This window comes from Bos mutus, chromosome 23, assembly GCF_027580195.1.
Source record: "Bos mutus isolate GX-2022 chromosome 23, NWIPB_WYAK_1.1, whole genome shotgun sequence".
NCBI classification, from domain to species: domain Eukaryota; kingdom Metazoa; phylum Chordata; class Mammalia; order Artiodactyla; family Bovidae; genus Bos; species Bos mutus.
Genome location: NC_091639.1, coordinates 37,253,456 through 37,265,920, shown reverse-complemented (window position 1 = coordinate 37,265,920; position 12,465 = coordinate 37,253,456). Strand labels below are relative to the sequence as shown.

The 12,465-nt window shown below is 41.0% G+C and overlaps 1 protein-coding gene across 2 annotated transcripts in view; it reads left to right on the top strand.

The window, feature by feature from the left end:
* DNAH8 (dynein axonemal heavy chain 8) overlaps positions 1-12,465 on the top strand; it is a 319,103-nt gene that overhangs the window by 89,599 nt on the left and 217,039 nt on the right. For both annotated transcript variants that reach the window (XM_070361456.1, XM_070361457.1), the window contains exons 24-29: positions 706-781; positions 2,175-2,367; positions 4,973-5,169; positions 5,711-5,837; positions 6,632-6,867; positions 8,949-9,053. In XM_070361456.1, the coding sequence (XP_070217557.1) occupies positions 706-781; positions 2,175-2,367; positions 4,973-5,169; positions 5,711-5,837; positions 6,632-6,867; positions 8,949-9,053 (934 nt within the window). The remainder of the gene's footprint in view (positions 1-705; positions 782-2,174; positions 2,368-4,972; positions 5,170-5,710; positions 5,838-6,631; positions 6,868-8,948; positions 9,054-12,465) is intronic.

Sequence of the window (12,465 nt, the reverse complement as noted above, 5' to 3'; positions counted from 1 at the left end):
TTTTTCCTTTGTTTGCTCACTTCTAGTTCAAAGAGTTCCTTACCATAATATATTTACCTGGGAACCACTGATCCTCCATTATGAACGGAGGTGTAGTTTTTCAGTAATGATAACATTTCTTTCTATGGAAAGTTTACACTTACTAAATTTCATCTGGGATGGGACAGAGATCAGACAGAGGGAGATAACCAAACTACTAATAATTTTCAGGCCGATGTGTGTCATTCATTAATTGCACTCCTGTGTCTGTATGTCTGTACTTCTGTCTGAGCATAATTGATACTACTGTAAAAATTACTTTTGGAAGGCTTTGACTTGAAACCTCCTGTTAATCTTGTACACACACAGAATAAAGTATATGAAGGTATATGCTTTTTGTTGGTGATTTTCAGCACCTATTGTGGGATAGGGAAAAAGGAGTGCCTGAGGTGAACATGTTTAGGTGGTACTTCCTGAGAGAATGCAACATTAAAATATTAGAAATGGGTAAAAGACTAATATGTCATTTCAAAGAAGATTAAAACTTTTCTTAGTCTGTGAACTAGTTCATGAAATCTATGGTTCCATTGTAAATAATAGTCTCTTCAAGTAATTCAGCATTTTGAAAATTGTCCTTATTTTTCAGGGTTGAAAGTTGTAGCATAACCATGCTATTTATGAAATATTAGGTTAAGGTTTCTGAGTTAAATGTCCATCTTATTACAGCCCTTATGGACGAAAGCGGTCAGAAGATGTTATTTCTTTTTTAAAATCTGAAGTACATCTTGCGATTCCTAATGTGGTAAGTATTATGAAATATTCAAGTTAATACAGTGATATTTTGGTAATGTTTTTAAGAAGTATAGAGACTTGCCTGGCTGTCCAGTAGTTAAGACTTTGCCTTTGAATGCAGGGGATATAGGTTTGATTCCTGGTTGGGGAGCTGAGATCCCACATGCCTTGTGGCCAAAAAAAAACCCCAAAACAAACAGAAGCAATATTGTAACAAGTTCAGCAGAGACTTAAAAAGAAGTATAGCATTAGGACTGAACTTTGTTTAATCTCTTGGTCCTGTGTGCTTTTTGACTTCACCTCAGCATTTAACAATGGAAACCACTCCAGTACTCTTGCCTGAAAAATCCCATGGTCGGAGGAGCCTGGTAGGGTGCAGTCCATGGGGTCGCGAAGAGTTGGACATGACTGAGTGACTTCACTTCCACTTTTCACTTTCACACATTGGAGAAGGAAATGGCAACCCACTCCAGTGTTCTTGCCTGGAGAATCCCAGGGACGGGGGAGCCTGGTAGGCTGCCGTCTATGGGATTGCACAGAGTCGGACATGACTGAAGCGACTTAGCAGCAGTAGCAGCAGCATTTAACAAAAATCAAAGTGTATCATTAATATCTACTATAAAAATGACTTCTGCAGAGCTCATGGTATATTGAAGGAGGGTATCAGAGTTAAGTGTCTGGTGGGCCATAATTAGCAAGTACCCTACAAATCATCTTCCTTTTTCTTACTTCAGACATTATCTAAATAAGACCATCTCAGAAGTCCAAATCTCTGTCCTGAGCACCCAGCTGTGAGGCAGTCCACGGCAGAATAGAAGGAAAGAAAGAACAAACCTGCACCTTGAGTGCACGGGTCCCTTATGTTTTCTCAGGGCACTTTTCTCTACCACCACCCCTCCTGCTGCTTGTTGGCATGTGGAACACCAAGTCATCAGGATGACTGTGCTGTGTTCTGTGATGATCCAAGGGTTAAGGCCAGGCAGGAATGATCTATGGCTCACCTAACACCGCATGTACACAGTCTGGCCTCCTGGAGGACAGCTTCTATGCTTCTCTGGCACATTTGAAAGAACGGAAGTCAAGATCTTGGCAGTATAGGGTCTTCAGTTTCTCTGCTTCATGGACATGCCACACGTGCACATGCCTGCATCCAGCCACCCTCACAGGGAAAGGGTGGCAAGCACTGTGCTTGACCTTTCTGCCTGCAGGAATGGGTAGAGTGGGAAAGCTTGAAGATGGTTAAGTCTGCAGCCTACCTTCCTCTAATATCCCTCTCCTTGAAGCAGACTTCCACTGGGCCAGCGGAGGCTTTCCCCACTCCGAAGGGAGTGGGGATGATGACAATCAGAGGTGTGGATTTGTCTGTGCTGGGAGCACCTGGGACTCATTTCTTCTTTCCACAGGTAATGGTTCCTAGCTTGGATGACATTCAACAAGCCATTAACCGTATGATCCAGTTAACCCTGGAGGTCAGCAGAGGAGTAGCTCACTGGGGCCAGCAGTCCCGTCACATCAAGAGGGTCATTAGCAGTACCTCCCGTACGACTATGGACGTGGCCCATTCAAGCCCAGGAAAGCAACTGAAGAAGGAAGAAAGTAAGAATGTTAAATCTCAGATCAGTAGAGTCTCAGAATTATAACAGTAAATAAGTCTTTCTGATTTTTCCTGGATATTACAACATATCTTTTTAAAGTCAGTTTTATATGTTTGTTGGTTACATTTTGCATTAAAAAAACTAGTGTTCTCCATCTTCCATCTTAAACATTGCATGCAGACATTTCAGATTTTGGTCATGGATGAACAGGACATTTACCATGGTTCTACTATCATAGCCTCAGATTCAAAGTTAAAAATGAAAACAAACCTTAGAACTAATTCTATTTTCAGGCTAGTATTTGGTCTGATAAACTTAGTTTGCTAGAACATGGTGCTTAGGAAACCTGGTCATATGTGCTTTGTACATAAAGTTTATTTAAGCTGTTCCCTTAATTAAGGGTGTGATATGACACTGACCCCAAATTCCATGGATATTTTTGGATACTTTCTCTTGTATAGAAAGCCAAACTTTTTTTCTTTTTCTTTCTTGCTTTTATGCCACATTAAATTTTTATTTATTTTTGAGAAAAGTTGTACATATCTGAGGTATACAGCATGATGTTTTGATATATGTGTACTTTTGTGAAATGGTTGCCACAGTCAGAGTAAGTAACATATTCATCACCTCTCATAGTTTATCATTTATGTGTGTGTGTGTGTGTGTGTGTGTGGTGAGAACACCTGAGGTGTACTTTCTTAGCAGACTTCAAGTACGCATTATTATTGTACTATACATTACCAGTACATATACATTTCCAGAATTATTCATTATATTAATGAAAGTTTGTACCCCTTGATCAACATCTCCCCTTTTCTTCTACCCCCACCCCAAGTCAGTATTGTTTATGGATACTTCCGCCAGCTGTTGCTAGGCAGGAGTATCAGATTGAACCATTTTAAAAGAGAAGGTGGAAATCTCAAATTTTTCATGAAATCTCATGATTTTTTAATTGTTGCTGCTGCTGCTGCTGCTGCTAAGTCACTTCAGTGGTGTCCGACTCTGTGCAACCCCATAGACGGCAGCCCACCAGGCTCCCCCGTCCCTGGGATTCTCCAGGCAAGAACACTGGAGTAGGTTACTATTTCCTTCTCCAATGCATGAAAGTGAAAAGTGAAAGTGAAGTCGCTCAGTCGTGTCCGACCCTCAGCGACCCCATGGACTGCAGCCCACCAGGCTCCTCCATCCATGGGATTTTCCAGGCAAGAGTACTGGAGTGGGGTGCCATTGCCTTCTCCGTTTAATTGTTAACAACTGCTTTAACAAAAGTAGGGAACTGTCCGGGCCAAACAAAAGTATCCGTATGATCTGTACCTGATGAAGAATACTTGAGAATACTGACTTTTAATAAGAGATGTTTATTGTGGTGTTTAATACTGGTTGTGTAGGTTCTATATACTAGATGCTGAGCTGAAGACAAGCATATGTTGTATCATTTAGTCCTCTCAAGTATTTCTATGAAGTTTAAATAATTAGCTTAAGGCATTTGGGTAATAAATGTAGTTGTTGTTGCGTTTAGTTGCTAAGTCTTGTCTGACTCTTTGTAACCCCATGGACTGTATGTAGCCCACCAGGCTCCTCTGTCCATGGGATTTTCCAGGCAAGAATACTGGAGTGGGTTGCCATTTCCTTCTCTAGGGGATCTTTCTGACCCAGGGGTCAAACCCCCGTTCCTTGCACTGGCAGCAGATTCTTTACTGCTGAGTCACAAGGGAAGCCCCAATAAATGTCCTGCCTCTCCTTTAACCACAAGGCTGTTCTGTGGGATAGCAATTTCAACTCTTGATTTTTCCTTGGAGGACGTTTTGTTTTGGGGGAGGTTGTTAATCAGTGTCTTTCAACTGGTTTTCAGTTCTTTCCTCTGAATAGCAATTTCCTCACTTTAATGAAGGCATCTCAGATAGATCAATGGTAAAGAATCCACCTGCCAATGCAGGAGATGCAGAAGTGGGTTTGACCCCTGGGTCAGGAAGATCCCCTGGAGAAGAAAATGGAAACCCACCCTAGTATTCTTGCCTGGGAAGTCCCATGGACAGTGGAACCTGGCAGGCCACGATAGTCAATGGGGTCGCAAAAGAGTCGGACATGATTGAACGACTGACTGCGCCTGCACACATGTACTTTAAAGAAACCTAGACCTCAGAATCGGAGAAGGTAATGGCACCCCATTCCAGTACTCTTGCCTGGAAAATCCCATGGACTGAGGAACCTGGTAGGCTGCAGTCCATGGGGTTGCGAAGAGTCGGACACGACGGAATGACTTGGCTTTCACTTTTCACTTTCATGCGTTGGAGAAGGAAATGGCAACCCACTCCAGTGTTCTTGCCTGGAGAATCCCAGGGACGGGGGAGCCTGGTGGGCTGCCGTCTATGGCGTCGCACAGTCGGCCAGACTGAAGTGACTTAGCAGCAGCAGCAGCAGACCTCAAAATATGACACAACGATTTAATAAGAATAAATGAAACTAGTGAGAGATTAGCTGTTAATTACTTGGAGGGAGATGGGTCTTAATAATTTAAAGTTTGAAAAGTCTATAGATAATTACAACTGGCAGTATTTGAAGTTGAATGCATGAGTTATCTATAGAATACAACTGTCCGTTCTCAGGATCCTTTGAAGAAATGATTCCCGCACGGAAGCTGAAGAATTTTTACCCGGGAGTGGCAGAACACAAGGATATTTCCAAGCTGGTCCTCCTTCTTTCTTCCTCCGTGAACTCTCTGAGAAAGGCAGTTCATGAAGCCCTGCAGGACTTTCAAAAGTACAAGACACTCTGGACAGAGGACCGAGATGTGAAAGTGAAGGTGTGTTTCCACTGCTGGCAACGCAGTTTGGCTTGTAATTGTTTTAACTCTTGTGGGAAGACCAGGAAAACGCCAGTGATAATGATGAGAACTCAAGAACAGAGGCCGAGAACCTGTAAATGCCACGCACCTAACACTTCTTGTCTTGTGTAATTCTGATACTGACAGAGGGGCAATTGATAATAATGAGGCTCAAGCAGATTTTGTTCAATTCACCTGAGTACCAATTATGTGTGAGACATACCCAGAGGCCAGGTATTCAGGGGTGTGTCAAAGTTACAGAGGCTTAGCTGTATATTTGGTTAGAAACTCAAGGAAACTTTAGGACTATGAACAACCAACCAGAAATGTGAACTGTCTTCACGTAGCCTCCTCTTCCAGTACTAACAGTTCATCCCTCTCTCTACTGAGCCCCTGGCCTGATAGCACATACGTGAGGAAAAATATATAAGCGGATGCAATTTTATAATTTACCTATTAGAAGTGTAAGATTTACATTGTCAAAAAGCCAAAGAAAGTGTTGATTCTTTCCTTGCTACAGGAGTTTTTGGCTAACAATCCCTCTCTGACTGAAATCAGATCTGAAATTCTACACTACGCGACTTTTGAACAGGAGATCGATGAGTTGAAGCCTATTATAGTTGTAGGAGCACTTGAATTGCATACAGGTATTTAAAAAATATTACGTAAAGTATCTGCATTTTCACATGAAATGTGACTTCATTTAGGAGGCAGTTATTAATCTGCAGTAATGTAACTATTAAGTATTTTGGACCACCAATATTGTTCATATATATGTTAAATATAGATATACATTGTGTATATATAGTATTATACCAAAGTGGCTTAATGCAGTTAATACTAAGCTGGCACCCAAACGACTAAAACTATAGGTGGAACTATGTGTTACCGGAGGGAGTGGGTTGTGTACAACAGATAAGAATCGGAACAGCTGGAGTCTCCTGAGAAGTTAGTCCAGTGGGGTTAGAGTATCAGAGGGTGATGAGACAATGTCTGAAATCAAAAGCCCAAGCCAAATATATGGCTAACTATAGTGAGGGAGAGCTCTGCTGGACAGGCCCAGTGTTCCCAGCATTTTAGACTGCTGGTCTCATGCAGGAGTTACCTGGAGGAATTCAGGGAAATGGGTGAGGGCTGCTAATAGGATGGCCAGAAACAGAGCAAGGTTCACATTGGATAATGCTAGAATGAATTTCCAAAATTCTTCTCTATAGACTTCGGTGTTTGTCTTGTGAACAGCTTAACATACTTCACTGGGATAGGAATTAAGTCTTCAAAATCTGGTAACCTTACAGAACATTTAATTCAGACTAGCTACATTTCAAGTGCTCAGTGTGGCTGGTGACAAATGGACAATTATAAATGCTCAGCTTACACATGAAGTGAATTGTTTCAGAATGTCACCTAGTATTTTATTTTGACCTTTTTCTGTCTTCACCAGAGCCAATGAAATTGGCCTTATCAATTGAGGCTAAGGCATGGAAGATGCTACTCTGTCGATATTTGAATGAAGAATACAAAAAGAAGATGTCAGACATGATAGCATTTATCAACGAATACTTGAAAAAGTTATCTAGACCTATTCGTGACTTAGATGATGTCAGATTTGCCATGGAAGCCTTGTCTTGTATCCGTGATAATGAAATTCAAATGGACATGACTTTGGGACCAATTGAAGTAAGAAATGTTTGCATTTTCCTCTCTTGAAATGCTACTTTTTTTTTTTAATAGAGAAACATTAAAAAGTTGATTTATTTATCTATTTTATGGCATCATCTTCCTGTTTTTCCTCTCTGATGTTGATGTTCTTAGAGGGATTTTGATAATTATCAACAGTGAACAGTATACCAAGGAAAATACATTCATAATGCTGTACTGGTCTAGACAGTGTTCTATTTTTTTTATGCTGGTACCTATATTTTACAGAAAAGAGTGGTTGTACTCTCTGACTTCAGTCCTGACATATTAGGCAAGTTCCCCAAATATCTTTGACTTTCTTAGAAATGAGCTGTGTGCCTGTCCTGTGACCAGCAGCATACCATGGTTGGGAATGGTCCATTTAGGCTCAAAAGTAGCTGTTCGTATTTAGATCAACAGGAGATGTTTTTAGGAAAGAGTACTCTTTTAGTTTTCTGTTTAGCCTCTGTAACAACCTCAATGGCTTAAAACAACACACATTTATGATTTTATAGTTCTCGAGGTCAGAAGTGTGGAAATGGGGCTAAAATCAGCATGTCAGCAGGGGCTCCAGGGAAGAACCGTTTCCCTGTGTTGTCCAGCTTCCAGAGGCAGCTTGCGTCCCTTGGTTCCTGGTTCCCTCCCAGCCGTGGCATCACTCTTACCCCTGCTTCTGTCCTCACACTCTGTCTCTAAATCTCCTGCCTCCTTCTTTCCCTTAAAGGAACCTTTGTGATTACATTGGGCCCACATGGTTAATCCAGGATAATCTACCCCTCTCAGATTCTTTATTTTTAATCACATCTGCAAAGTCTCATTTGCTGTGTAAGGTGACATATATTCCCAGGTGCTGGAGATTAGGGTGTGGCTAACAATAGGGAGGCTATTATTCTACCACAAGTACTTATGACTAATACTTAGAATTTCTGGCTCATGGTGATAATAAAGATAAGATCCAGTTCATTTTATAACTTTTTTAGATTCTCTGTGGACAGGGCACTCCCCTATTGCCTGCAAACCTGGGGAATTGGTACCTCCTTTTGGTACCCGGTGTTCATGACTGAGCCTTGCTTTCATGAACCTATTTAGAGTTTGTGCTCTTTGGTAGCTAATGAAATTCATACCTTTACTACTTCTTTAAATCTTAGTATTCAGATATTTTGAATGCTGACCACTTGCTTCTCAAGATTTAACAAGTTATCATACCATTTTTTCCTGACTGCCAAATCTCAGTTTTTCAGCATAAATTCCTTTGGTAAAACTGATTGCCAGCTCATCACTCTAAAAATTAGGCAAAATTGGTATGTAACATTATACAGATTTCAGTTGTGCAGGATTATAACTCAATATTTGTATGCAGTGTAAAGCCATCACCACCTTTAAATCTCATTACCAGCTATCACTATACAGTTCACCCCCTTCACCCGTTTCTCTGTCCTCTATCCCCCTTCCTCTCTGGTTACCACCAATATGTTCTCTGTACCTATGAATTTGTTTTTATTTTGTCTTGTTTGTTCATTAGTGTCTGCTCTTCAGAATATCATTTCATTCCATTCCTTATATAGCCAGCCCCTATTTTAATAGAATATGAGAAGACGTTTTGCATGGTGTTGGCACAAGATCAGGAAGAGAGAGGCAGAAAGTTATTCTAGGGTGTTTTTCCTCGGAGGATATCTCAAAGGGATTGGTCTCCTCTCCACCAGAATCACCTTGGTGCTTATTAAGTTCAGATTTCAGGGCCTGAGGTCTAGAGTCAATATCTGATGTCAGTGATAATCTAAAGGAGCTTTTTATACACATTTAATTTGGGGAACCATCCTTTTAAGACATAGTGAGGATTTCCCTGGTGGTCTGTTGGCTACAGTGCTGTGCTGGGGGATCCCTGGTCAGGGAACTAGATCCCACACACTGCAATTGAGAGTTTATGCTGCAACTAAAGATCCCACATGCTGCAAGACCTAGCACAGCCAAATAAATAAGTAATTTTAATAAAAGACATAGGAATGTGTTTGTAGAAGGCCTGTAAGCCATTTGTCAATTGTATTCCTTGTGATGTGTCTGAATCTGCCCCCACTGCACAGGAAGCCTATGCTATTTTAAACCGATTTGAAGTTGAAGTCACCAAAGAAGAATCAGAAGCAGTAGACACCTTGAGATATTCTTTCAACAAATTGCAGAGTAAAGCGGTGAGTACAAATTTAATTCTTCTTTTATTAAGTGACTATATCCAGAAAAATATACATTTAAAAAGCTCAATATATATTACCTTCATAGCTTTATTGGCTTATAATCCACATCCTATAACATTTACCATTTCAAAGTATACACTTCTGTGATTGTTACTATATGCAGAGTTGCACAACCATTATTAGTTAATTTTAGAACATTTTCATCATCCCCAAAGAAACCCCAAACCCATTAGTAATCACTCCTCATTCTCTTCCTCACCACAGCCCCTGGCAATCACTAATATACTTTTTATCTCTTTGAATTTGCCTTTTCTGGATGCTTAAGCATAGACAGAATCATATAATATCTAGTCTTTTGTGACTGGCTTCTTTTACTTAGAATAATATTGTCAAGATTTATCCATATTGTGTCACATACCAGCACCTCATTCTCCTAATGGCTAATCATTCTTAGCATCTTTTTACATGTACTCATTAGCCATTTGTATATCTTCTTTGAAGAAAGGTTGAATTTAAATCTGTTATTTTTTTTTTTTATTGGGTTATTTGTCTCTTTGAGTTGTAAGAGTTCTTTATATATTCTGGATGTAAGTCCTTTAATCAAAAGATTTGCAAGTATTTTCTCTCATTCTGTGGGTTTTTTCACTTTCTTGGTGTCTTTTGAAGTATAAAATTTTTAATTTTGATGAAGTCCAGTTTGTCTAATTTCTCTTTTGTTTCTTGTTTTTTGGTATTGTATGTTGGAAACCGTGACTAATCCAGGGTCATGAAGAGTCACTACTATGTTTTCTTATGAGAGTTTTATAATTTTACCCTTACATTTAGGTCTTTGTCACATTTTGAGTGAATCTTTGTGTATGGTGTGAGTTAGGGGTCCAATGTCATGTAAACGTGTGTGGATATCCTGTTGTCGCAGGACCATTTGTTGTAAAGACTGTGCTTTCACCAATGAATTGTCTTGTTACCCTGGAGAAAAACAGTTAACTGTAAGGATTCATTTCTGTACTCTCAACTTGTTGATCCATATGCCTGCCCCTATGCCAGTCTTGATTACAGTAGCTTTGTACTAAGGTAAAAAAAAATGAAGCAAAATACACATAACCTAAAGTTTACCATCTTAATCATTTTTACATGTAGAGTTCAGTAGTGTTACATGTATTCACATTGCTATGCAGCCAATCTCCAGAACTTTTTCGCATTGCAAAATGGAAACTACCCATTAAACAACAGCTCCCCATTTCTCTCATGTAAGTGAAATCATACAATATTTATCTTTTTTGTTACTGACCTATTTCAGTTAGCATAATGTCATCAAGATTCATCTGTATTGTAGCATATGTCAGAATTTCCTTCCTTTTCAGTGTTGAATCATGTTCCATCATGTGCATATTCCGCATTTTGTTTATTCACTCATCCATCAGTGGGCTTTGTGTTCCTCCCACCTTTTGGCTGTTGTGAATATATGGACATGGATGTACAGATATCTCTTTGAGACCCTGCTTTCAGTTCTTTTGAATATTTACCCAGGAGTAGAATTGCTGGACCACACAGCAACTCTATTTTTAATTTTTCAGAACTGCCTGCCATATTGTTTTCCATGGCAGCTGCACTATTTTATGTTCCCACCAACAGTTCATAAGGGTTCCAATTTCCAACATCCTCACTTGTTATTTTTTGTGTTCTTGATAGTAGGTGAGGTGGTCTCTCATTGTGGTTTTGATTTGCATTTCCCTAATGAAAAGTGACGTTGAGCATCTTTTCATGTGCTTGTTGGCCATTTGTGTATCTTCTTTGGAGAAATGTCTTTTCAAGTTCCTTGCCTGGTTTTAAGTTGGATTGTTTGTTTTTGTTATTGCTGTTGAATGGTAGAAGTTCTTTGTATATTCTGGATATTAACTTCTTGCTGCTGCTGCTGCTAAGTCGCTTCAGTTGTGTCCGACTCTGTGCGACCCCATAGACGGCAGCCCACCAGGCTTCCCTGTCCCTGGGATTCTCCAGGCAAGAACACTGGAGTGGGTTGCCATTTCCTTCTCCAATGCATGAAAGTGAAAAGTGAAAGTGAAGTTGCTCAGTCGTGTCCGACTCTTCGCAACCCCATGGACTGCAGCCTACCAGGCTCCTCCGTCCATGGGATTTTCTAGGCAAAAGTTCTGGAGTGGGGTGCCATTCACAAAACCTAGCCAGGCCTAATTCCATGGCCTTAGCCCTTGCCCTCGGCAACAGTTCACACCCTGAAGGGTGGCTTCTCTCTGGATCCTAACAAATCTACCTCTTATCGCTTTGTCTCTCAATGAATTTTTACAATGAGACATCAGAGCCTGAATTTCTTTAGTTTTGACTGGGCTTGAGTCCCAGGAGAGAGCTGGAGGAAAAAGCAGTGGGAAAAACATGCCAAAGAATCCCCTTCATAGCCCGCCGGAAAATTTGCTAAATATCTGACCAGTTCTCACAGTTTCATTGGTCTGATCTTTGGCACAGAGAAGAGAAAGGACAGAAGAACCCCCACCGGCTTGTGTGACAGCTACTGGGGCTCAGCACATAGCGCCTTTGGGACATGCTGAGGAGTAGCCTCTCCAGAGTCCCTCAGTTGTGCCCCATGCCGCTCGCCTGTTAGCGGGAGGTTCGAGGAAACAAGAGGTTGTAAAGGTCCCTCCAGCCATAGGAGCGAGGACCTCTTACCTTAACCGGAGGTTTTCTGGGATCTGAGACTGGGCCACATGAGCTTTCTGCCGAGTTCATTTTTCGCTGTCCTGGTTTCCAGCACGATGGACCTTCCCCTGCGCTGGGTTTCTTCGCCTTCTGCTTCTAGCGCGGGAGCTTCCCTGAGTTGGGCTCCTGCTGTACTTGGCCTCTTCTGCGCAGAGGTTGTTTCAGCCAGGTTTAATCCGAGTCTGCTGTGGCACCATAGATGTCACACGAGTGTATGTTCCCTGGTTCTTTGTCTCGTCACAACAAAGATTTGGAGCAACGGACATTAAAGCCCTTGGCGCGTCACAGCTCTCAGGTCTTGGACAAACCATGCTACAGCTCTTAGGCAAATCAGTGTTACAGCTCTATTTTATTTAGAAGATAGCAGGAGAGTGAGAGAGAGAGAGAGAAAGAGAGAGCGCTCGCATGTGGGAGAGAAAGAGTCCATTACAGGAAAGAGTCCTGTAACGGGGTGCCATTACAGGTATATAATTGGCAAGTATTTTCTCCCATTCTGTAGATTGTCTTTTCACTCTGTTCATTATATCTTTATAATTCTTTTTATATATATCACTCTATGTATTTATTTATATATTATATTATATATATATTTATTTTGGAGAAGGCATTGGCAACCCACTCCAGTGTTCTTGCCTGGAGAATCCCAGGGACAGGGGAGCCTGGTGGGCTGCCATCTATGGGGTCACACAGAGCTGGACAC